Source organism: Miniopterus schreibersii, assembly GCF_964146895.1.
Source record: "Miniopterus schreibersii genome assembly, chromosome: 22".
NCBI classification, from domain to species: Eukaryota; Metazoa; Chordata; class Mammalia; order Chiroptera; family Miniopteridae; genus Miniopterus; species Miniopterus schreibersii.
In genome coordinates, this window is record NC_138124.1 from 3,166,223 (window position 1) to 3,192,163 (window position 25,941).

Below are 25,941 nucleotides of genomic sequence, written 5' to 3' on the forward strand. Positions count from 1 at the left end.
AAAACAAAGGCCATCAAAACCTGTAGGAGAAAGTCCCAGTTCCAACACAAGAGAACCAAACTGCTCCACTGAGCTGGGGGCTTTTAGGTATTTATTTAACAAGTACGATGGAATCGTGTGGAATTGCGGCCACACCGGGTGGTGTGTGGGAGCGGCCATTCCCTACCCGTGACCTCTGGCTCAGGTATCTCTAGAAGGTGCGGGGGCGTCAGGCCTCAGTGTGACTTTTGGGGCCACCTTTCCCTTCCTGGGCCCCCTTCTCTATAACAAATACTGAAGGATGTATTTGATGGCTCTGTGGGTATAAGGACAAACAGAATAGAAGCTGGATTCCATTCATTTTTTTTCTCTTCTGTGTTTACAATAAACTGAAATATTTTCTCGGGCCTCTGAAAGCATTGTGGGCCCGGCACCGTGCCTGCTGGGCCCCACGGAGAGGGCAGCCTCGTTACAAACCCCTCTGAGTCTTAAACCCAGGATAACCCTGCCCTCTGGTTATGTAGAAAATCGGCTGTGACGGCATCATCGGGTCTGCGGCCAAGGAGGACCGGTGCGGGGTGTGCAGCGGGGACGGCAAGACCTGCCGCGTGGTCAAGGGCGACTTCAGCCACTCCCGGGGGACAGGTGAGTGCGAGACAGCTCGAACCAGTATCTTATGTGTATTTTATACCCTTTGCCCCCAAACCAATGAACATGTGCCCTCCCCGCACTTCTTATTTGAGGGCTAGCTGATAATAGGGTGACCTGGAACCTCAGTGTCATGATTTCTGAAAGTCAGAGAAAGGTGTTTTACCAACAGTGACCCAGGCAGACGAGGGTGGCCCCCGAGCCCTAAGGAACAAGTAGCGAGATTCGCTGTCGGTGGGGTTGGGGCAGGACATTTCGGGCTGAAGGAAAAACCGAACTTAGAAATGGAATAAAGCCCCCTGGGTCATGTCACATGTAGGTGGCTCCAAGTGTGGCTGGATGGACTGGCTAGTTCTGTCAGCTCAGATAGGAAGGTAACTTTCATCTCTGCCCAGCTCCAAAGGAGGAATGTCTTATCACACTTAAGGGTGGAAATCAAAGAGAAATACCATACCAGAGAGATAAAAAGCAATCAAACGCAGGCTTTTTGCCCAATTATATGAAATCCTGACCCTTGTCTGAACTCTCCTGGGCCCTTTTACCTTAAACACCTAAGCCGGGAATTCCGAGCAGACCCACACAGGAACGGCGTCCACACCCTCCAGGATGTCACCCTCTCGTGTGCTTGAGAGGCCCCAGTGCAGCGACGGGGCATACGGCATCCTGAGCACGGGTTATTTATTACCCCCTGGCCTGTTGCCGCCCAGCGTTGAACAGGTCAAGGTCCTCAGCAACTCATCTATGGAAGGAAGCCACTCGAGTTGGCTCTCACACTGCTTTTCTCATGGGTGCGCCCAGCCTTCAGTTGAGTTGAAACAGCTAAGTGTTGTGAATGGAGTAATTTGAAAGTTCCTGGTACGATGCTTTCACTCCATTAGGTTGTCATTTTGACATTATTGTCTTGATTCCATGCTGTCCTGAGCACCAGAAAGGGGACTGGCATCCACAGGGAACCAACCATGGTGACCCACGAGTTCTGCACCCTTTGCATTTTGTTCTTAAAGAGAATCTTCTTACAGTCTGTTCTTAACAGGGAGGGTGACATGATCTGTCCCTCTGGAATGTGGATAGCTCCGCATGGCCCATATTTATTCTAGTTACCTTGAGAACCCTGCCACGTACCAGGCATGCAGGTTCCTTGAGGAAATTGACCAGCATGCGACAGTGACGTAGGACGCTTTACTTCTCTGTGATTAAGAATTACGATTTCAACCAGTTCCTGAAATATGCCTGGAAACCGACTGCAATGTATTTCTTTTTCTCAGTCAAGAATAACCTTTGTACGAAGGTGTCTACGTGTGTGATGGCAAAGGCTGTTCCCAAGTGTTTCTCATGTAAGATGTGTGGATGTGGCGTGCAGTCCTGGCGGTGGAATGCCCGGTGAAGGGTTCTTGCCTTGCTCATGTGTCTGAACGTTTCCTGGGCAGATGAATGGAAATGAGCCATGGATAGACACAAAGGCCATTCATTGCTTCTATATAACTAACTAATGTTGAAGACCAATTGCCCAAAAGAAAAGCTGTAGACTAAAACCAACCTTAAAGCTATAAAAGATAAAGAGTCGCGGGGTTGGAAGCCGGACAGAAACATGTCCGTGGGCCAGGGGTGCATCTTTGTTTTCCTTGGCCACACCTGGCACTTCGGCAGAAAATACTAGGACGTCCAGAAAATGTAGCCACAGGTGGCCCTTCCCTGCGTGGGAAAGTATCCAGATCACAGGGTTGGGTTTTCCAGAGGGCAGCGGGCACTTGGTGACACCCACCTGGCTGTCCCGCTGAAGTTCAAGGTCATGGCTGTGCTTTGGCGTGTCCGCACTGACCTCACGTTCTGAGGGGTGGATGAGAGTATTAGTCTGGCCTCATGGGCTCCCCAAGAAATCGGTTCTTTTCAATTAGACCCAGACAACCTTTAGGGAAAATGAAGATAGTAGTAGTCTCACAAACAACTTTTGTAAGTAGGAAAAAATATAAACTCATACATAATTATTTTCTGAGTTAATTACAAAAAATAACTTTGATTTATCTTTATATATGTTTGATACAACCTGAGGAAAAGTCCAGCCTCAGTTCACATAGCCAGGGTTTGACCTGTGTGTTCTCATGGTGCCTTACAAGCAAAAAGCGTTTTTTCCCAAAAAAAGTGAAGCCTGCTGACAGCACAGGGGGAAAATGTGGCCCCCAAATCATCTAAAAGCAAGTCTACTTGGGAAATTCCAGCAAAAATCCCTTCTCAGGGAAATGCACTCATAGCTTGGCAATACCCATATTCAGAAGAGTTGAGACAAGGTTAAGGTCAACGTCACTTTGACGTTCGTTCTACTTGTCCTCACAGCAAAAATGGCAAAGGCGTTGCATTTATCCATGGCTTCCTCATGAAACCAAATTGTGTCCCTCTAACTAGATGTCTTCTACTTAATGGCAGAGACTAGAATGGAAAATTATTCCAAAGATAAAGTCTTACTGCCTTACCTAAGAAATGACTCTATCTCATGAATTCTTAAGACTAATTCTTCCCAGTCAACATGATGGTGTCTGCGGTCTGCACTGCGGACATCTGGTCTGAGGGACAATAAGGTGCTTTTGGACTTGGTGATGGGACTGTTTTCCTTCCTGGTTGCTCTTTGCACCAACCTTGGGGTGGCCTTTGAGCTCTGGGTCAGAATCGGGGCCGCTGGAAAGAGGGAGGTGAGTTAGAGATGGTGTCCTTGGTTTGTTGACAGAGGTCTTTCACGTCAGGGTTTACACTTTCATTGGTTCCCTCCGCGTCATGATTGGAGAAGCTCACCTTAGAAAGAAAGGTCAGCAGAGCCCATGCATGACCATGACTCCCCTGCCCCATTTTTTCCAAGGTCAAGTGGGGACGAGCCAAACTTGAGTATTGGCGTCTGCCCTGAGCATTTCATTGCTTGTCAACATTTGCACCACTGAGGCTACATGAGAAAGGAGAGAGAGTCAGCGGCCTTTGAGTGCTGCTCCTTGAGCCAAAGTTAAGCATCAAAATAGGAGCGGTGGCCATGCATTGGTTGCAAATGTACCTGGATGGGGATTGTTGAAAATGAACAAATCTGGACCTCGGCGGATACGTCTCTTTGCTCAGATTCTATAGCCTGGCGATGCCAAAGTATACGCGGTGATAGTTGCAGAAATGCCCAGGGGACCGTGGAGGCAGGAAATGGTTCTCAGTGTCTAGGCTGTTGTTTGGTCAGAGGGCACATCCTGAGCTCCTGCTGCCATCCCACAGGGATTCGGGGAGAGTTCACACTACAGGGAACCTCCAGTAGATAGATGAGTATGTCCAGAGGCATCACCCCGCGCCCACGCTCCCGGGGGCGCTGCTCCTGCAGAGCTCCTGGACGTCTTAGTATGCTAGGGCTGCGGTCCCCAAGTGCAGTCACCTGGATGGTGTCAACAGCCAACACTTACTGCCTCTCAGTTCTGGAGGCTGGAAGACTGAGACCCAGGTCTCAGCAGGGGTGGCTCCTTCCTCAGGCTGTGAGGACGCATCTGTCCCAGGGCTCGGTCCTAGCTCCGGGTGCTTTGCGGGCCTTCTCTGGTGTTCCTTGGCTTGGAGATGCGTCAGCCGATCTCTGCTTCGTGTTTCCTTGTTGTCCTCCCCCGTGTGCTGTCTGTGTCCAAACTTCCCCTTTTTATAAGGACACCTGTCATATTTGATGCAGAGCCCACCCTACAACAGCATGACCTCATCTTAACTAATTACATCTTCGGTGACCCTGTTTCCAAATAGGACTTCAATAAGTGAATTTGTTGGGGGGGGGGGGAGACAGTTCAATCCGTAACGCGTGCAAATGGTGGTCTGTGAGCTGACTCTTGTCATAGCTGTACCCGCCCACCGGCTCTGAAATCGCTGGGGGGGGCGGGGAGGGGACTGCGGTGGGAGACGAGGCAGGTGTCGCTCACCTCTGCTATTTGCTGCTACAGGTTATATTGAAGCTGCCATCATTCCCGCCGGAGCTCGGAGGATCCGCGTGGTGGAGGACAAGCCCGCCCACAGTTTTCTGGGTAACGCAAGAAATGCTCTGGCTCACAGTTCATGCTCTGAGAAGTGAGGTGGGCGGTCAGGCTGGCCGTTGGGCTCAGCAGCACTCTCCCGGGCCATTGGTTTTATGCTCCTGTCGTAGGTGTGGTGATATAAGGAATCAGAGTGGACCAAAGAGTGCTGTCACACTTGGCTAAAGTACGGCCACCCTGAAGGTGGGGGAGGCTGGAGGGAGCGGGGGACCAGTAGCAACCACACCAGCTTTGGACAGGAAGGAGGCTGCGAGGACTTGGAGTAGCGTACGTCCCCCAAAGTGGCACCAGGAGAGCTCAGAGCAGCCTTCGCCTGGTCGGCATGGGAAGCACCTGTAGGCTGTCAGTGACTCTTGGGATGACGCCCTAGCTGGAAAAATAATAACAGCCCTAAGTCTAATGGACGCCCAAAGAACACTGATTTTCACTAAGTCCCATGTCCCCCAAATTCTAGCAACTTCAGGCACTGAAGTCTTTCTGTGGGTGAGCTGGGTCCTGTTGCAAACTGGCCTTCGTTGCCTTCAACAGAACCGTGCTGAAAGCCTAAGAGGAATTGTTCATCTGAACCCCTTCTTAGCTGCAGAGAACCCTCTGAGTGAATCCTCAGCTCAGCTCCCAGCTTCCCCCTTGGCCCCTGAAAAGGCCATGCGGGCACTTGGGCGCCAGGGCAGTTTGAGTGCTGAGTTGACGCGTGTGTTCTTCATGCTGCCACATGTGCCCAGGGGCTGCCTCTGCTCCTACTCGCTGGGACGGGACGTGCTATGACCCGTGTCCTCCCGCAGCCTCACTCCCATGTTCCTGTCTTGGGTTAGCTTTCAAACTGGTGGTGGCTGAGAGCCCACCCAGGTAACCACCTCCCGCGCTTCCCCATAGTATCATCTCTCAGGCTATGTTGCAAGGTGCTGTTTGAGATTATTTTAAAAAATAGGTAAGACCTGATCTCTCTCTGGCTTCAAACCTAAGAATTAAATTATTTTGGCTAAAATGGAGTTACTCATGAAACACTTCAACTTTCATCACTGATTTTAAAAAATTAGGTCTTTGTCCACATACCTGCCTTTGTAGACTGTACAGAACGATCTAAGTCTTTCTTAGGAATGGTCTCTACTTGAGAAACCCACAGTCTAATGAGGCAGACGGAAAGCAAACCTCTGCTAGGCAAGTTACAATGACGACCATCATGCTGTTATTTAAGTTAGGGACCACTTACGGCACTAAGATGATCCTCACACACCTGCCTTGGGGACAGGCGGGAGTGGTGACCACACCAGGCCTCACCGGTAAACAGCCCCCTGGGCGTCCCCACTGTGTCCCAGGCAGCCCAGCCACCTCCTCTGCAGCCTCCTCAGCTGCCGGCCACCCTGCCTCCTTGAGGCCGTCATATCCAAGTTCGTCTCCCTCAGCCCCCTGGTTTTTCCCACCTCCCTGCTGTGGACATTGTCGTCTGCATTCTTGCAGCTGCCCCAGCTGTCACTCTGCAAATAGAACAATGCCTGTGAATGCTTTCTGAAATGAGTCATGGCCTGTGTACTAAATTCTCAAAGAGCCCACCCCAGTCTTTTCTGCCCACCTACGGAACTGGGTCAACTTCACCAGCGTTTGCTTTGGAAGCCCCATTTTCTAGCATTACCCCCCAAAAGTTACCTTTTCCAATGGCTACATTGGTCCTCTCCTACCTGTAAATGCTGTTTCTGTTCCGGGGGACAGTGGGCCTCCAAGCGAGGCTGATATTACCCCCTGACCCTTATCTTGTTCAAAATATTGACAATCCCGGCCTCCCAGGAGCGTCTGGCTCAGTTCCAAGGTCGGCTCATTGGTTCTTAAAGCACCAGCTGGCGCCCCTGCAAATGAGTCCCTTGGCTTCCAGGCTGGCTTCGGAGACTTCCCAGCACCATTCCTCACCTGATCCCAGCCCCAGGTAGCTAGCAAAAGTAGGAACATTATCTCTGCTTTCCTGTGGCAGTGCCAAAAGGACAGAAGGATGTCAGGGTCCTTCCGATTGCTCAACTTCTAATTCCCACATGAAACGGACTTTTCAACTGGAACCCATTTTAGGCCAGCAAGTGACAGTAGTGGATGCTGCCCAGGGGAGCTGTCTCTCATGATGGCCCCTCTCTGCTGCAGAAGCCCAAGGGACGAACACACACTAACATTGACGATAGTGGCTCCCAGTCATGGAGCCCTGCTCTGCTTTGCAGAGCTGACCTTAGTCCCCCACAATGTACTGCAGAGTATTGCTCTGCTTATTTCTCCAAGAGGGAAACTGTGACTCCAGGGGCCCAGCAGCTCGTCCAAGCTCCTCGTTTCATGTGGGTCTGCTGCAATTCATAGAACCTTCCAGAATTGCTCTGATGTATTTATTCAAAGCCAGAGATGGATGGGTGGGGACAATTTTTCGCTGGAGAACACATGTTAAACCTGCCCATGGCTACCACTTCCTTGTGTGGACTTTCGAGAAGCAAACCTCCAACCCGAGGAGATCAGTTCAATGTCTCAGGACGACTCCTCAGCTCCCCAGAAGCACGGGACCTCCACGAGAGGTTGGAGCCTGCCTTGGTCCCCTTATCTTCTCCGACAATCCCAATCCCAGTATTCCAGAGCCTGCTGCACGCACTGGGGCAGACCCAGAGGTGGTCCACGCTCCTTACGTTTCTAAAGTTAGTTCAAACAAGTCCTGTTTCCACCCGGGCCTGGGTGCTTTGGAAGTCGAGCCCGTGTAACTTTGAGCGCCTCTCACAATTGCTGGGAGCAGTTCCTGAAGAATTCCACCCCACCTACCTCCAGCCCACGCTGCCTGGCGCTCTGCTCGAAACCACCTGGAACAGGAAATGCCTCTGCAGTTTGCATCCACGGCTAAGAACAGAGCTGGCAGGACTCCGAGTGGAAATAAAAGGAGCTGACTCGGTGCCAGGACTAGAAGTAGGTTGACTGTGGGTCAAGTCTTCCAGTGGAATCCAAGAGGGAGAGAGACAGAACCCGCTTCTGCACAGCACCACGCAGGGGGAAGGCCTGGGCCGGGGCAGACGGCTGGCATGGGCCTCTGGCCAGCTCTAAGGAAGAGCTGTGTCTTCCCATAAGGGATGCCCCCCTCACTCCCCAGAATGGCTCCCGATCTTTTCCCACAGTGCCCAGAGTCCAGGGACAGCGTGTCAATATCTGCAGAGAGAAGGAAGGCCCCAGGTTGGAAACAGACGTTGGTCCCATGACCTCATGCTTTAGGCCATTGAGGAGGTTCTGTCTGCCGCAGGAGGGAAGGAGAGCAGGGACCCACCCTCATGTCTGTGGAAGGTTCTCTGGCTTTTGCAAGGCTGTTAATGGCTTGTCAGCAAAATACACAAAAGCAGGCGCTGTTATATTTCAGACAGTGGTTTAAAACATCTGACCTCTGACCCAGGCAGAGCCCGGAAGTGAAATTTTCCTTCCTCTCCAGCAAATCAGAGCTTCAGACATCATGGGGAATCCAGTCCCTCCGGAATTCCCTTTGTTCTTAACTCAGTTGTTGGCCTATTAAACTATTAAGGCAAAGCATTTGCCCCAGTTGAGTTTCTAGGTCTAAAAATTCCTGATTTCACATACAAACTAATCTCAAAATGCTTACAAACAAAGGAAAATCACATGTACACGTTGGTGCCCGAGGATCGAGAGGGGCTTATTAATTTGGGGGCTTTCTTTAAGAAAAAAATACAACATCATGGACAGAGCCTTGGAAAGGACTCATGCCCCAGAGCCTGTTTGTCCCTAGCTATTGATGGCCCCACCAAGCGGTTTCCCGCTGGGCTCCCCATCGAGCCTTTGTGTTCACTGCTCATCATGACCTTGATGTTGCAGCAGAATCTGCGTGCAGCTGATCTCTGCCCTTTTGAAGGAATGTCAGGCATCGAATTCAGATGTTAGCAGGGAGTTCCCATCTAAGGAATTCGGGTCAACCTCACCGGCATTTGCTTCGGAAGCCCCACCACCTGGTGTCCCCTAGGGAGTTCTCAGCAACGTCCGAAGTTTGACTCTTGCTGACTAAATACACTAAAGCCAATAGGCTTCAAGCAACCCCCCACACTTCTTAGGACTGCTCACTTCCAACTTTCTCCAACTCTGTTTTCCTCTCCTGCAAAATGCATGCGGGATCATCCCGTGATCACACTACCCTGAGAAAGGGGCACCGGCTCTCAGATGGGAGGCCTGGAGCAGTCGGAAAGCTGCATCTGCAGTGCCTGGACATGCAAAGTTTATTCTTTCTGAGGCCATGAGAGCTTCCCCCCACCCAAAGCTGTGATCGTGTGAGATTTCACCAACTCAGCAGCTCTAGACCAAGACCTCCAAAGCAAAGCCAGGTGCCTCCAGAACTCGCAGGAATGCCACAGCAGCGGGATGTGGCTCAGGAGAGCGGTGTGTCCCATGAGGTCACGTGGATAACCCCATGGTGGGGACATTTATACTTTGAGTAGCAAGAGCACTATAAATCTAGGTCAGTCCCCAGAGTATTTGTCACCAGCGCTCCACTGTCTGGTGTGTTCCTCCCCTTTCAGCTGCTGGCCTTGTTTTGGAATAGCCGCTTAGCCACAGCCGACCTCTCTCATTTCCTGTCGCCTTCTCCCCAGACCACACTCATTCCTCCATGGCTTCCCCGACCCACCCTGCAGACCACCTCCCGGAATGTGTCCTCCACACACCCTTCTCGGCACTCCCCCCGACTGGCCAGCAAGGCGCTGCTGTGGTCATCAGAGGGCACATGCCCCGAGCCCTGCTGGCTCTGCATCGGTCCTCTGTGGTTCGCCTATAGCAGTGCCTCTGCCAACAGAAGCAGGATTCCCCATCCAGCCCCACCCATGCGCAGTGTTTCTGTGGACGGGTTTATAATCGCCTCCAGGTGCGCCCTCCTGCACTTTCTTCAGTCCTTCCCACTCCTGACCTCCCAGATGTTTGACTTTTGGCGTGGAGGCCGGTAGGCCGGTAGCTTGCCGTTTATAATTCTTTGAGTCGCTTGCACTTTTTAAAAACGATCAGGGAAATGCACAGGTGGGGTGAGGAAGAGCCACTTCATGGGGAGCATTAGGGCTCAGACAGGGCTAGAGCCGAAGACAGTGTAGGGCATGGACAGGGTGTGCCAGGCCTTCCAGTCTCGGAGGGTACCAAGCTTATGTCAGTAAGGATCCTGGGGTGATTCACCTAGAATCATCCATAATTGACGTAAAAATCTAGACTGCTATAACCTAAAAAAATGTGGGAATGAAAAATTGCCAGAGTGAACAGACCTCTGAGCTTGGTCTGTTGAGGTTAAGGTCTCGACTCTACATCTTAATAGCTGTGTGACTTTAGGCAGGTTATTTAACCTCTGTGCCCCCATTTCCTCATCTGTGAGAAGAGAAATATATGGCCACCCCTCAGTATCTGTGGGGGATTGGTTCCAGGACACCCAGGACACCAAAATCCATGGATGCTCAAGTCCCTTATACAACATGCATAAGGTCGGCCCTCCGTATCCACGGATTTCTAACTGTGAATCAAAAACGCTGTTTTTGAACCACAGTTGGTTGAATCTGCAGTTGCAAAACCCGAGGATACAGAGGGCCGACTGTAATCCTGTACTTAGAGAGTTTGGGGAAGTTGAAGAGAGGAACAGTATGGGAAGGAGCTGGAGAATGTGGCCCTGAAACGGTGGCCTGCAGGTGGTGGGAGGGGAGTGAAAGCCGCCGCAGTGGTGAGTATCCCGCCGTTCCCGCTTCCTTTTAGTAGCCAGGAAACTTCCATCGCGGGTAGAGTTTCTTGGAGGGAAACATTCGCTTCCAAGTGGTAGAGCTTTCTCTCCTCTCACCCCTCCCCGGAGCCCTGTAATCCTCGGCCACTCTCTGCGTGCAACCCTGGATATGAAACCCCAACTGGAAGTCGCTCGGGTGGAAAGCAGCCCTTCCCGTGTCTCTCCTGGTTTCTCTTGGCAGCTGAGTCCCGAGCGTGCATCTCCTGCGTGTGCCAGCAGGGCCTGGCTGGGCAGGAGCAAGCGCTGGGACCACGGTGTCTTGGAGACAAGAGAGCGAGGCCCAGCGTCCCCCAGCCGCCTGTGGCCTGACCAGGCCTGACACCCCCCCCCCCCCCCGGGTCCCAACCCGGCCTGGGGCTCATGAACTCGGGGTTATCCCAAGCCTCTCATTGGCTTCACCTCTCCTTATCCAAAATCAGTATTAAAATGGACATTTTATCTCTGGCCTCAGTAAGCAGAGAATAGACCTGGACGAGACCGGATTTCACTGATTCTGGACTGAGCTGGGTCCCAAAGCCACTGAGAGCCTCGGGGGCACTCAGCTGCTCTTGCAGAGGGCGTGGACTGGGCTGCGCTGGGAGTTTCATTTGTTGAAGTGACATAAAGACTTGCTGTCACCTTTTGTCACCACCTCCTCCTAAGGGCCAGAGTAGGTTCCAGTTAGTTTTTAATTTCTTTCCTAAATAGCCGAGCAAAACAAAAATAACAGAATTCCAGTGCAGGGGGCTCTCCTGCCGAGAACCACGTGACTTCACGTCTAAGTGAAGAGATGAAAAAAGTCACTGGCAGGCACTCAGTAAGAAACACGGCTTGTGCGGGAAACCCAGTTTTTGCCTTTCGCCAGTCAGCGTGATGTCGATTCTCTGTCTCTTCTGACACGTTTTGTACAGAGCAGAGTAAGCAGGCAAAGGGGGGCCTGAGGCCCACAGAGCTGGGGTATAGGGGCCCCTGCCATGCTAGGACCCACCCACATCTGTGGGCAGCCCGGCTCCCCAGACTCTAATATTTAATAGAATAATGCTTATTTCTTTTTTAAAAAATTAATTTATTTTCCAAGGACAGTTGACATTCAATATTATAATAGTTTCAGGTGTAGCACATAGTGATTAGACATTTACATACCTTACCAAGGTGATCCGCCCAGTAAGCCTAGTACCCACCTGACACTGTACATAGTTGCTCCAATATTATTGACTGTGTTTCCTGTGCTGTAGTCTGCATTCTCGTGACTGTTTTTATAAATGGCAATTTGTACTTCTTAAGAATAATGTTGATTTCTCCCAGGTACGTCCACTTTCCTAACGTAGGGCTATCAAATCCTTAAGAGATGCTGGAGTTAGGCCGCCCCCCTTAAACAGAAGCCCCAGGGAGGTAACTGTAAAATGAATCCATGAGTTTTTTTCTAAAGTAGCCAAACCTGTTTTGTAGCCTTGGACACATTAAAATAGAATTCATTCATCGGGCAGAAAACCCTCTTAGGTTTAGTGAAATGCGACTGGACTGTGGTTGTCTCCGCCCTTGGCTGCTCCTCCCTGGACCCTCGTTGTGAGCTGAGGCAGAGGCCCCCAACCCACGCTGAGACCCGCAGCCCACACTGAGACCCGCAGCCCACGCTGAGACCGGTTCCCAGCAGCTCTCTCTCGGAGGGTCCTTCGGGTCTTAAGTCGTGTGCTCCCTGTGAGGCTTCTCCCACTTCAAGCCTCCTCCTGTCCCCGTGGAGGGTGGGGCCTCTGACCTGTCACTCAGGGCACCCAGATTCCCTTTGCAGACATTCTCAGTGCCCTCGATTCCATGGTGTTCCATTCTCTTCCCAGCTCTCAAAGACTCCAGTCGGAGATCCATCAACAGCGACTGGAAGATAGAACTCCCCGGAGAGTTCCAGATTGCCGGCACCACGGTCCGCTACGTCCGCAGGGGCTTGTGGGAGAAAATTTCAGCCAAGGGACCAACCAAAGTACCGCTGCACTTGATGGTAACTGGCTGTGCTCTTGTGTTTGTCCGGAGACTGAGGCTGTGAGAGGCCTCCCAGTGTACTTCTTCCCTGGGGCCTTGGGTGGTGGGCAGATGCTCCCGGTTCATGGCGGTTCACCTGGCCACCTGCAGACTCAGCCTCTGTCTCAATCTTTTCTTATCTAATCTCTGTGCGGCATGCTTCAGAATTCTCCCCTTTCCAAACTTTGCCTCGACTCCTCGCTGGCAGAGCTCCAGTCTCTTCTCAAAAGGAACTGCCTGCAGGAAGGAACCGCTTAGCCATGTGGCCGCCAGGGAGACTTGGCCTCATTAAGCAGACAGCCCCGCTCGAGGTCTGTGTTTTTATATCAGATGGCACCAATCCGCCCGATGGTTTGTGTATCCACTTTGGAAATTACCTTTTGGAAAGGAGCTGTTGACTCCATTTCCTTCCAAACCAACATCACTCAGATTTTCCAAACTCTGCTTGCAACAGGCATTAGGGAATTGGGAAGCGGAACCAGGTCCTACGGGAATCTCGACTCCCCAGGTGGTCTTGAGATACCTGTGTGATCAGGCCAGAGTGCCCTGTCTTACCTGTCAGGGAGGGTGCCATGCAACCTCCTGAGACACCTGCCGATGCATCATTTTAAGACTATCAAAGCTCTCTGCTTCCCTCTCGGGGCCCAGGAGTACTCATGGCTAACTTCTAATAGCTCATAATGATGGACTCCGGTCGCCCTTAAAAGACCTGGATTGTGGCAGCTTGCGTGTCTCTAATCAGCACATGTTGTCCTCAGTGTTTGCCCAGGTCTCTGCTTGGAAGTCCTTTGCCCCTATTAAGTTGTGGCTTCTGGCCACCTGCAGTCACTGGAGGTTAGGTGAGACCGAAAGAATTCCCTGGACACCTCTGGCACCCATGGCGATGTCACCCATGATGGCCCTAGCCCCTTGTAATTTCCGATAAGGGCCGAGCAAGCCGGTTTCCATGCATGACACACACTGCCCGGAAATCGGTCATTGCAGCCGAGCCCACGAAATCCACTGCAGGTACAGCCTTGCAAGTTGGTTTCCAGGACCCGAGGACCTGTACCCAAGCCATTTCTCTGTGGTAAATTGTTTCCTGGTCTAAGTCAGGAGAACAAGCCCTCCCGTCCTCATTTAAAAACCGTTATTCAGAGGCAAAAGAGGAGACAGAGGAGAAGATGAGACCCCTTCCAAAACGTCACCTGTTAGCCAGGACGTTTGCTTTCTCTAGCAAATGCCAAGATGGGTCTGTTTCCCGTCTTTTCGCAGTTTTCATACCCTGAGTGAATCGTCAGCCTGTTCAGGCCGATGCACAGCCTGGATTCATTCAGATCACAATAAACAAAACTCAAAGAGAGCCACAACCGCTGCTGCCCAAGTCCCGGCCTTCTTTAATATTAATTGCTTTTCTCCCTTGAAATATGATTGTTACTTCAAGTTTTCAAACGTAGAAATGAGAGGTCCCCCCTCTGACTGTAAATAGAAGTCATTGTCCCCAAACCAGGAGGCTCGCATTTTGCTGGCGGGGTCAGGAGCACCCGCGGAGCCACGGGGACCTGCATTTGAAATCAATTGTGCACATGCACACAAATTATACGTGGCTGCAAAATTGCATGAAATTGGTTTCATATGGATTCTCGATTCACCAGTCTTCGTCCCATACTGAGATAATAAAGATCTCTTTTAAAGAGGTTTTTTTCTTTCTTTTTAAACTAGAGGCATGTTTCCAAATGCGTTACTGCAAGTCTGTTTCTTGGAGAAGTGGATGTTTATGCTGCTCTTAGCACCCCGCCCCCACCCCACACTCAAGCCCTTGGAGGGCCGGGAGATGCTCGGGAGGGAAGATAGCTCCTGTTCACTTTCCACATTCTGCCTTGAGCCCCTGCTGGCCCTTCTCCTGGACCTCTCTGCCTGGAAGTGAACTTGACCCAGGAGGACCCACTGGTTCCAACCCCAGCCTGAGGACACATCCCCCACAGCCAGGCCACTTAAGATCCCACATGAGGGCTTGTTTTGCACAGTTAGTTTGCACCATTTGTGTAAAGATCAAGCCAGGAGACCACCTCTGTCCTTATAAGGTTTGTCACATGTATCACCAGGCAAAGAGTAGGCCCATCCATCTGCTCACTCACCAGGATCTCATACCCCACAGTCGCTAAGCTGCAGGACATTCCCCACTTCTCACTCCCAGAGCCAGGCCTCTGCCGCCCTGAAGGCATCTTCATTACCCTAGCTCCCCTGCACCCTTGGACTCCCACACAGACATCCCCAAGGTTCCCCTGTGGTGGCTGTGTTTGCCCTTGAGCCTGCCTTACACTTAACAGCGATTGGTGTCAGGGGAGTAAAAGGATGTTCATTTTCAAAGAAATAGAGTAACTCTACTTGCTCAGATGCCCTGTTAGGTACAAGCAGTATATGTGTGTCTTTCTTGCCTGCAGGGACAGTTTCGTGGGTGAGGTTGGGGAATGGGTACTTTTCTGTACATGGGAAAGAGCAGACTCTGCCGACAGTTTGCATACGCTCTACCCTGGGTTGGGTGTCGGTGGAACCCAGCACTGAAATAAAGGAGCACCCCCAGGTCAAACCTGTTTTCCAGTGCCCACTGGGAGGGAGACAGCGCAGGAGGCTCACCTTGCATGTTCAGCAACCCTGGGCTACTGCATGATTTCAAAATGTCCTTTCCCTTTGCTGCCCCTCAGGTGTTGTTATTTCATGACCAAAATTACGGAATTCATTACGAGTACACCATCCCTGTAAACTACACTGCTGAAAATCAGAGTGAACCAGAAAAACCCCAGGACTCCTTGTTCATCTGGACCCACAGCGGCTGGGAAGGGTGCAGCGTGCAGTGTGGAGGAGGTGAGCGCTGGGGTCCTGGGCTCCTGGGTGCAGCGTTTTGCTAGGAGAAGGAGACATGGATTGCGGGCACTCTGCGGCTAGTGCACAGGGTGTGGGACAGGCTGGCCATGTAACCAGTGTTCCAAGAGAACTTAACCATGTCCCACTACAGAGCTCTATGCAGGATGCTTTGCCAGGGTCTCCTACACGTTGGTGCTGTGCCCACATGGCTGCACTGCCTGGAAAATGCAGGTCTCTGTCCTTCAGACCCGCCGCCCTATTTCTCACATCTGTCCAGCAAGTAGAAATTCTGTAATAGGAAGCCGTGATCCCTGGTGAGGGTCCATATCCAAGTATTTAATCAAGACCAGCCCTCCATAGACTTTGAACAGGTAGAGAGACTGGCAGTTGTTGGTAGAGATTAAAGAGCTAGGTCAGTACATTGGCCTCAATGAATTCTTAGCTACCTAGGACACTGCTAAGCTGAGGGGTTGCCTCTTTCTGGTCCTATTCTAGAATTTTTCTCCTGCCCCACACTGCCCTCACCACGTCTTACACCGTTGTCACTAGGATTATAGTTCTCCCTCCCTGACAGTAGTCAGTTAAATGACTAACTAATCAGAAAAATGCCCCTGAATGCTGCTCCATAGGAGGAATGAATGCCCTGTCCAGGTGTGAGGAGCTGCAGCCTCTCATCCCAGTTCCCTGTGGTTTGGTTTCCAGGGGAGCGCAGGACCATCGTGTCCTGCACACGGATTGTGAACAAGACCACAACTCTTGTGAACGACAGCGACTGCCCTCCAGCGAGCCGTCCAGAGCCCCAGGTCCGAAGGTGCAACTCACACCCATGCCAGTCACGGTAAGGAGCTGGGTTCTCCAGCTCAGACCCTCCAGAGTGGGGGCAGCAGCACCGTGCGTGAAGGGGCGATAATACACAGTCAGAACCACAGTATATGCCACCACTCTATGCCATGTTCCCTCGTTGTCACTGAGGGATCTGTGCTTGCTTGAAGTACTGAATCTCTAGCTGCTAAGCCAGAACTCTGATGGAAATGTACAGTCCTAGCTGGAGGTGTCTTATAGGAGGCCACAAAGAACAGCTCATAGAGAAAAAATAGCTATCACCGTACACTTTCAGCTGGTACATGTCAGCTCCCTGTGCTAAAAGGAGACCAGTGTGAGAGTGTGTAAGTGCCCGTGAGTATGTGCACACAGGTGAGTGTGCCTGTGTGGTTGGTCTGGCTCAGTAGCTGAAATGAATGCCAGTGGGTGAGGATCTTGGTGTTTGTTTAGAATCCATCAGCCCTTCTGTGCCCAACCCCGGCTTTCACAGTCACGTTGCTCACATGCTCTGAAGTGAATTCCCTGGGCTGTCAGCAGAGATGAACTGTGTGAAATGTGGTAGTCCATTTGGAGATGTTGCAAAGAACTAAGACTCTGTTTCATCGTGTGCTGTCATCCCTGGCCTCTGTTCTTCTCTGGGTTGCAGAGCTTGGTTTTTGTTTTGTGGTTTTGTGAATCAGGTTGGGGCAGGTTTGCCTTTTGTAGAGACTGGACTTTGGACATGACAATTTTGAGGGTTTCTTAAGCTCAACCTGTGCCAGTTGTCCAGTGCCAAAGTTTCACAAAGCATTTGATGTTTGTGCCAACCCCCTTTGCTTTGTCAAACTGTTAAGATGTGTGTGAGGGGAAGACAAGAAGGAAAGCAAGAATGTGGGGTTTTTTTTTTATTGATTTTACATGTCCTTTGGCAAATGAAGAATTAAGTTCTATTTGTCTGCTTAGTAGACAAGAATTTCAAAGCAGCTCTTACAATTATGCTCAGACACATAAGGAAAAATATAATCAATGAATACATAGGAAATCTAAGCAGAAAAAAATGACACACTTGAAAAAAGAACCAAACTTTAGTTCTTTCTATTTTTAGAAAAATACAATATCTGAAAATTTTTTTAAAAAAATGACTTATTGGGTCCAACAGCAAATTGGTGATGACAAAAAAAAAAAAAAAAAATCGGTGAATTTGGAGATAAAAGACTAGAAATTATCCAGTTTGGAAAATGGAAAGAAAAAATTATTGACAATGAGAAAGACTTGGTGACCTATGGGACACTATCAACCGTTTTAACATACGTATCATTAGAACAACAGAAGGAGAAGAGAAGGAAATGGAACAGAAAGTAGTTACTGAAGAAACAATGACCCCAAATTTCCAGGATTTAATGAAAAATAGTAGAAAGGTAACCAGGTCATCCCTTGAGTATTTCAGCGAGAGTCCAGATGACGTCAGAGCTCCATAACGAAGCCTCATGATCATTTCACCAAGTGGGCCAGTGTGGGCACCCTTACAGTTTTGCCACCCACAGGTCTTCTAGGAGGGCGCTTGTTTGCACTACAAAACTCTAACCAGAAAATCATACTACAAAATAAGGCACATAAGTGAGCACAAATTAACTAAGGTGCATGCTCTATAAATCAGTGCTACGGGGCTGCGCTCAGTTTGGATGAACTGTGTGTGTTTGGCTCCAGGATGTGCACAGAGCTTTCCGACAGGCCTTGGTCTTGCATTCTCATTGTATTAAAACAGAAATTCAAGCCAAACACACCTTAGGCTAACAGTAACTTCAGAAGCACATTCTTAGCATCTCCTCAGAGCAAGGATCAGCAAACTTCATAAAGGGCGAGACAGTACATATTTTTGGTGTAGCAGGCCGCACAGGTCTCTGATGTCTAGTTTTCTTTGTTTTGTTTTATAACCCTTTTAAAAATGTGAAAACCATTCTTAGCCCCTGGGCTGCACAGAAATGAGCTTCAGGCCAGTCTTGGCCCTTGAGTGGTCCTGGCCCTGGTTCGATGGGTTATTACTTACTCTCTCATTTTGCCTGCTGAGATGTTGGGACCACAGTCTCAGCATGAGCCTGAGCTCTGAAGGTGCTGCCTCACAGACTGTGTTCTCTTATTATGCACATTGTTACATGGAGTCATATTTTATGGCCCAGTTGTTCAGGACTCTTCTTAAAAGCATTCAGCACAGCCCCGAGCACACAATCCAACATCAGTAATTTCACTCATTCCACATGTGTTTGTTGAGCACCTTCCCATCTCCAGATACCAAGGTATTCAGAGGTGATAATGACAGGTCTTTGCTCTCATAGAACTTGGTAAATATTGGGTTTGCCCCTCCCCATCACCCCCCTTTCTGTCCCACTGCTTTCCTGACACTATAAAGTCCTGAGTGGAATTTGCAAAAGCAGAGGAGAAAATAAAATTGATAAAAGAGGAAACAGTACCTGAAATTTGCATCAGAGTCTAAGAAAGAAGTACCCAGATGCCCACTTTAGGCTGGTTTTGTTTGTTGGTGTGTTTGCTTAGAACCATCTGATGTTGTACTGTTTCTTTTTCTTTTTTTATTTAATTTTTACATGCTTTTTATTTTTTAATGACAGTTTAAATCAATATTACTTTAGTTTCAGGTGTTTGGCACAGTGGTTAGACATTTGTATAACTTACAGAGCGATCCCCCCTGAAGTGACACATGAAAATGCAGGGCCATAGCCCATCAAAGAGTAGCTGTTGTTTCACTAAAGAAATGTGTGAGCTGATGGATCTTAAAACTCTTACAAGTCCTAGTTTTATTTATTTACACACACACATATATGCATACACAATATACATGTATGTGTATATATTGTGTATAGATGTTATATACACATCTGTACACACTCACATATTTGGACAGTAAACCTTGAATTATTGCCTTGAATTCTTGCACAGCATGACCTAGTTGTCATGAGTCTTTCTTAAGAACCTACAGTGATACCCGGCTGGTGTGGCTCCAGGGTTGAGCATCGACCTAGGATCCAGGATATGGTTCGATTCCCAGTCAGGGCACATGCCCAGGTTGCAGGCTCGATCCCCAGCAGGGGGCATGCAGGAGGCAGCTGATCAGTGACTCCCTCAGAATTGATGTTTCTATCACTCTCTCCCTCTCCCTTCCTCTCTCTATAATCAATAAAAATATATTTTAAAGAGAACCTACAGCGATACAGACTCAGGCTAGTAAGCCAAGAGATTGACCTTAGAAAGTGAGCTCTAGATGATCAGAAAGAGATTTAATCCATATGTGAAAACTGAACGTGGGTAGGCGGTGGGGGTTGGCGGTGTGTAGATCTGGCAAACAAAGGGCGGCTCCAGGTGGGGTGGGCTGATGGGAAGACAGCGCCTGTGACCTGGAAAGGGAGCCCACGACCCCGACGGCACAAACCTTGCCGTAGAAACCAAAACGCAGCGTCCTGTTGAATCTGGCGAGGTGGACGAGCCCGTCTCCAACATAGCTACTCTCTGACCTTTACAACAACAGAGATGGTTGCCTTTTTTCCCTTGTGTTTCCCCCCACTCCCCCTGATCTCCCTTTCATTTTCTTCAGCCCTTGTTTCTAATCCAGTTCCCAGCAGTTGCCTTTCCCTCCCCGATGGTACACCGTTCGCACCTCTTTATCCTAATCCTGCCCTCAGCCCTGCGGATACGGCTCCCAAACCCTGCCATAACCATCTGGAATCCGGAATCCGACACACAGAGCAGATGGCCTCCCTCCAGCATCTCGCGCACCAACACAAACACATCGGCAACCCTGGCCCCGACGTTGGCAGGAGAGGCAGAAATCACAGATCGCTCAGCTGCTGTGACTGCGGCCAGCAGCCTTCACCTTGCTCACCACAGTCTGATGGGAAGGGGCCCCACCGTCATCTGGCATCTAAGGCACTACCCTGTCCCCTTAAGACCCAGCCCCAAGTAGTCCTGGAGCAAGGCGGTGGGGTGTGGGGTGTGACAGGGAGACGGGCTCGAGCTGGAGCACGTAGCTCAGCCTCACCAGAGTTAATGTTTTCTCAGCATTTTAGAGCTTATTGGCCACTTGAAAAGTTAATTCCAAGCTATTAGATATTTCCCTATAGTATTTATGACTTGAACTCCCTCCAGGCAGTACATACTGTACTGCATATTGAATTAGGGTGATTCAGAGAAGAATATTAAATATCTTACTGGCAATCGAATTGAACAGTCATCTGTAAGGAAGTGTATTTGGATTTTAAATTTGTTCTCTTTGCTCAAATATCTTAACCAGGTTTGCCTGGTTCGGGGTTAAAATTGAATGGAATCCCTTATGTTTTTATGAAAGCATGTTCCTCGTGCTTGTGTGTGTGTGTGTGTGTGTGTGTGTGTGTGTGTGATCATGACTTAAGAATGAAGCCCAGAACATGTTGATCTTTAGGTACAGCCAAAATCTGGAAAGATATCATTCTTTAATCCATTTCTTGGTAGTCTGAAACTTAAAGCTTTTCTTTCCTTTTTTCCTCGAAAATAAAACAGGTAGATTTAATTGTTGCTCTTCTCCCTACCGTGGCCTGGATGCGGGAGGCTGGAGGAGGCTGCCTGTGGCACTCTCCCAGCCCATGTACAGAATCAAAGCCTGAGACTTGGGACCGCTCACGGGTGGGAGGGGCAGAGCCTGGAGTCGCACATCTTTCAGGTCAACAGTGAGTCTAGGGATCTTCAGAGAGGCTCCCCTCTCTCAGGCATGGCCCGTCTCCAAGCATCTGACGTATGGCCGCAGGGCTAGGATGAGGGGCAGCCCATAAGCCTCGTGAGATACTGAAAAATTGAGGAGAAAAAAACGGTGAATAACACCGTTGTTCTATTACGTACCTTATCAGTGGTATGTGGATGGTGAGGCTAAGTTTCGTCGAGTTCTAGCACTTTTCTGACACTACCCAATTCCCAGAACCTCACTCGTATTTAAATAGTCATGTTTTGAAGCCTTTGCTTATTTATCTAAATTAGGAAACAGACAGAGCATTCCAGAGTGGTCTTGAATTTTAAAATTCTGTTGTCTTCTTTTTCTCCATACTTAGCCCTTTGATCATTTGAACATCTCATCCTCTGATTATTATAGAATGCAAGAAAATTCCCAGGTACCATTTTTCACAGGTAACAGAATTCTCCTGTTGAGAAATGCTTTGCATGTAGACCCTGAGACCAATGAAGAGGTTCCTCCCTCTCCCTGAATTTTCTGAGGAATAAAATATAAAGAGTATTGAGCACTCAATGTTTGCATTTGACTTTTATGTCACAGTTACAGGAAAGGAAACGTAAATGGTAAAATTGAAACTCAGTCTGAGGAAGAAAAACAGAAACAACCAAGACCGGTAGAAGGAATGCCTCTGCAGTGAGGGTGGACCATGAAGGATGCCTAAGTTGTAGAATTTCTGGGGATATTTCAGAAATGAGCTTGGGACGTGCTGGGTGGAAGCTGCCCATAACAGCCCCTTCGCTTTGGATGCTGATGCAGTCCCCCACTGGCAGTCGCAGCTGGCTGGCTCTCTCACAGGAATGAACAGTCCCCAGATAGGAGCAATTTGTCCTGGGGAAGGATTACTCTTTTCTTCTTACAGGCACATATTTTTATATACAAAGGCACTGAAAGTATAAAAGGATGGAAAAGATACACCATCCAGATGGAAACCCTAAGAAAGCAAGAACGCCTATAGGAACATCAAACAAAATAGATTTTAAAACAACAACAAAAAAGTTGCTGGAGGAAAAAAAAAAAAAAAAAGGAACATTATATAATGATAAAAGGACAATCCATCAAAGATATAACAATTATGAACATATATGGACCTAATAACAGAGCCCTAAAATACATAGAGCAAAACCTGACAGTGAAGAGCAAGACAGTTGGACAATAATAGAGACTTTAATACTCAACTTTCAATAATGGGTTTTTCAATCTAGAAAGATCAGCAAGGAAATGCAAGAGCTGAATGATGCTATAACCCTACTAGACCTAACAGACGTCTATAAAGCACTCCACCCAACAACAGCAGAATAATATACTTTCTTCTCATGTGCATATGAAGCATTCTCAGGATGGACCGTATCCTAGGCCATTAGATAAACCCTAACAAATGTAAAAGGACTACCGTCGGGCAAAGGATATGCTCTGATCGTCATGGAATAAAATTCAGAAGTCAACCACAAAAAGGTTTGGAAACTTACAGATACCGGGTGGGCCCAAAGTAGGTTGACCGTTCATACGGAAAGTAATACAATCATTAATAAAGGATAACACAGGAGTAAACTCTGCGTTTCATGTACCCACAGCTGTAAACCCGATTTTGCCTCACCCTGTATGTGGAGATTAAAACACCACACCAATGGGCGAAAGAGAAGTCGTAAGGAAATGTAGAAAATACTCTCAGATGAATGAAAATGAAGATACAACAGCCCTTAGGGGGAAATGGATCGCTGTAAACGTCTATATTAAAAAAAAAAAAAGCTTTAAATCAGTAACTAATCTTTCACATTAAGACATGGAAAAGGAGACCAACTCTACCTAAAACAAGCAAATAAAGTTTAATGTAATAGAAAATAGAAAAAAAAAAATCAGTGAAACCAAAAATGAGCAAAGTCCTGAGAAGACTTGGTGAAGTAATGCCTATAAAATCCTCCGTCCCGAGTAAGCCCTCAGTGAACACTGGCCAAAACCATCATCACTGCTCAGCCACAAACTGCATTAATGATCCACACCGGCCAGCTGTTGGACCCCAGCATTTTATGGGTTATCCATCATTTCTTAAGATGCTACACACACACACACACATTTTTAATTCGGTGTATAACTGCATAATTTAAATAACCTTTGCTGGTGTTTCCCAGGTAATAAAAGGTTGGGGGAAGGCCCTTGTATGTGCTCACATTCCCTCTCTCGTCAGAACCAGTTTATATAATTTATATGTATTTCGGGGTAAATTGAAACAGCAGAAAAGTCTCGGGTGGTTCATTTCGAAGTTCATGAATGTTTCTGAGCTCTGTATTTGCGAACCTCAGATACTATTATCAGCAGGATCGGGGTGGGACTTGGGGAGGAGAAGGGATTATGAAAGGGTTTCAATGTCATTCAAACCCCGAGATTGGGTTACAGGCCGGGCCTGTGACTAGAAGCTTCGCAGATGTGCGGTGCCCGGGTGGCTCGTTACGGACCCGGCTGCAGAGACGGTGGGAAGCTGGAGTAATGAGCTTGTGTTTGACGGGGATGGGTGTAGAATGCTGGATCCTGCCCGCACGTCGGCCTGCTGACCTATAGTTGGATCTAAATACCGCTGACGGGAGGAGCCTGGGGACACAGAAGTACGTAATTTCCAAGAGGAGTTCCTCACGGTGTTAGGAGCAGAAATTCGCGCCGTGGAGGGGCAGTGGATGTGCTCTGGCTCACGCCAAGCGCACGGCTCAGGCGTGCCTTTCCTTCTGTGACTCCAACTTCCTGGGAAGGGGACGCTTCCCGGCCACTGGGAGAGAGCTTTACAGGCCTCTCGAGAGCCGGGAGGGAATGACTTTCAGCGGCTCCTGCCCGGTGTGTTGTCAAGGGGGCCAGCGGGGGAGCTGGGGCCCAGCCATTCTCAGAGAGCGAGTCAGAAGCAAGATGTGGGCCTTGGGTGATCGTCTCTGTAGCAGGCGCCGTGGGGTCCTGTGAACGGACAGACTGCCAGGCCCCGCCCCAGAGTTTCTCATTCGGTAGAGCCAGGGAGGGGCCTGAGAACCTGCATTCCCAACACGTTCTCCGAACGTGCCGGTCCAGGCGCCGCCCTGGTAACAACGGTTCCGTGACACTTTCACTCAAGAAGCGTGGCGAGAGCAGTGAGGTTGGCGGATTGAGTCCCGTGATTTGAATCCCGCAGCAGATGCAGACATGGCGCGGTTCACCCAGGAAGGGAAGGCCGTCGGCTGGGTCGTCTTTGCTGGGGGACCGGAAGGCCCAGAGCCCAGACCTCCGAGGGGAGAGACGGGGAGACGGAGAAGGGGGACAGGGAACGGGTCACCCAGGCTTAAGACCAAAGCGCTGCCCTCCTCTCGGAAGCTAAAGGGTGCCGGGAAAGGATCCGTCGCTGACTTGAGTGCTCACCGACCAGGAGAGTCAGTGGGGTGACGGTGACAGAGACCTGGGAAGCAGTGACTGGCGGTATCCTTTTCGGTCCTTCATGGTCAGGAAAGGGGAAGGTGAAGCACCGACCCCTCTGCTTCTAGGAAACATGAAGGTCAGAGCAGAGCGAATTCTGATCCTGTCGCTGGAGACAGCGTAGCTGTAGCTCAGCAGGAAGGGGAAGTTCTGGAAGATTGGATTATTTTGACTCCCTACGCACGGATAGACCCAACGAGGCATAAGAGGGGAGACAAACGCAGGACCGTGGGGCGCCCTGGCCGCTCTGACTAAGCCAGACGGGAAGGCAGGAGAACACCCGGGGGGGGGGGGGTCAGGGGCGAGTGGGAGATGGTTTGGAACCTCCGCCGACAGCTCAGGCCAGGCAGGCAGAGCCCTGCAAGCTGAGTCCTGCTTACAGGGGTTCAACCAAGACAGCCCCGTGTTGTGTATTAAAGGAACCTTCAAAGTCAGAAAAACTGGAAAGGATAAGCCCAGGAAGGCCAAAACGCTGCTTCAACTCACCGCTGCTTTTCGACAGGAGGGCAGGTTAAGAGAAGGGACAGGTATGAGAAAGGGCAGGGCGCGGCCAGGAAGGGCACGGAGAAGGCCGGGCGCGGGCCACAGGGCGCAGCGTGCGTCCCAGCTCCAGGGCGAGCGCTCGGCGGCGGGGTTTCCGTCCCAGCTCCACGGTTGCCACAGGGGGACCTCAGCCGGGCGACTCGGCCTCCGTAAAACGGGGGACACGGACGGCACCTCCCGCGGAAGGCTGTCACGAGAATCATGAGTTCATAGAAATAAGTTGCTGAGGACAGCTCCTGGCGCACAGTGAGTGCTCAGTATGTCATTTTTATGATCACTGTTATCATGGTTTTTTAGAAGTGTCCAAAGCCCCATTCCAGGAGGAAATTCAATCCAGGATGTTACAGAACTCTGCAGATGTCACCTGCAAGGCTCTGCTGATTGGACCTCTGGCTTCGTGGCCGACGAGAGAAGAGCCAGAAGCCGGAGGGTGGGTTCCAGTTCCCCAAGTGGATTCACGGGCAGGTCCTGGGAACGCAGCCTGCTGTCAACCCCTTGCACAACCGGAGGGACAAGTCATTGGTTCAGACAGATGGCTCGTGCGTGCGTATTTGAAAAGGAGGCTGCGTGCATGCCCCAAATGAGGGGGGTTAATGGGAACACCGTGTGCCTGACAGACGGTATTGTTAGGGTGGTACGTCTGGTCAGCAGAGCACTTAGCAAGTCTCCGCGATATCCCTGTGGATGGAGCTGGAAGACGGTCAGATGGCCTGTCACCGCAGAGTGACAGCAAGGTCCAGGTCTCCTCCATTCGTGTCCAGGGAGGCCCCAGGGCGGTCTGTCTGCAGCTCTGCCCGTGGAGTTTGTCACCCTCCCGTCATGACGGCTCTGGGCAGGGCTTCGTGGTGGGACCAGCCACGGAATCAGGAAGCTCCAGAGAAACTCGTGGCAGTGACGTGGTGGGACTCCTCCAAGAACTGGGGCACCCACTCTGCTCCTCCTCACTCCATTCCCCACCCACCCCTCGTGGTTTCGGCGGGTGACCCCAGGTCTCCGTCATAATGAGGGAGTGAGGGACGTCACCACAGAACAGCAGACCAGGGAGGAGAATGTGACGCCGAGGGTTTGATATCTAGCAAAGCTATCCTTCAAGTATCAAGACTTTAGAAAAATATTTTTAAATTCGCAAGAGTTTAGGAAACTGTGCCCGTGAGCCCTTCTTG

General features: G+C 50.0%; 1 protein-coding gene across 4 annotated transcripts in view; it reads left to right on the forward strand.

The window, feature by feature from the left end:
• Window positions 1-25,941, forward strand: part of ADAMTS17 (ADAM metallopeptidase with thrombospondin type 1 motif 17) — a 156,158-nt gene that overhangs the window by 108,318 nt on the left and 21,899 nt on the right. For 2 of the 4 annotated variants that reach the window (XM_081124765.1, XM_081124766.1), the window contains exons 15-20: window positions 504-624; window positions 1,893-1,961; window positions 4,566-4,646; window positions 12,222-12,379; window positions 15,084-15,243; window positions 15,946-16,081. In XM_081124765.1, coding sequence (XP_080980891.1) covers window positions 504-624; window positions 1,893-1,961; window positions 4,566-4,646; window positions 12,222-12,379; window positions 15,084-15,243; window positions 15,946-16,081 — 725 coding nt within the window. The remainder of the gene's footprint in view (window positions 1-503; window positions 625-1,892; window positions 1,962-4,565; window positions 4,647-12,221; window positions 12,380-15,083; window positions 15,244-15,945; window positions 16,082-25,941) is intronic. The other 2 variants (XM_081124767.1, XM_081124768.1) reach the window with 1 other exon arrangement.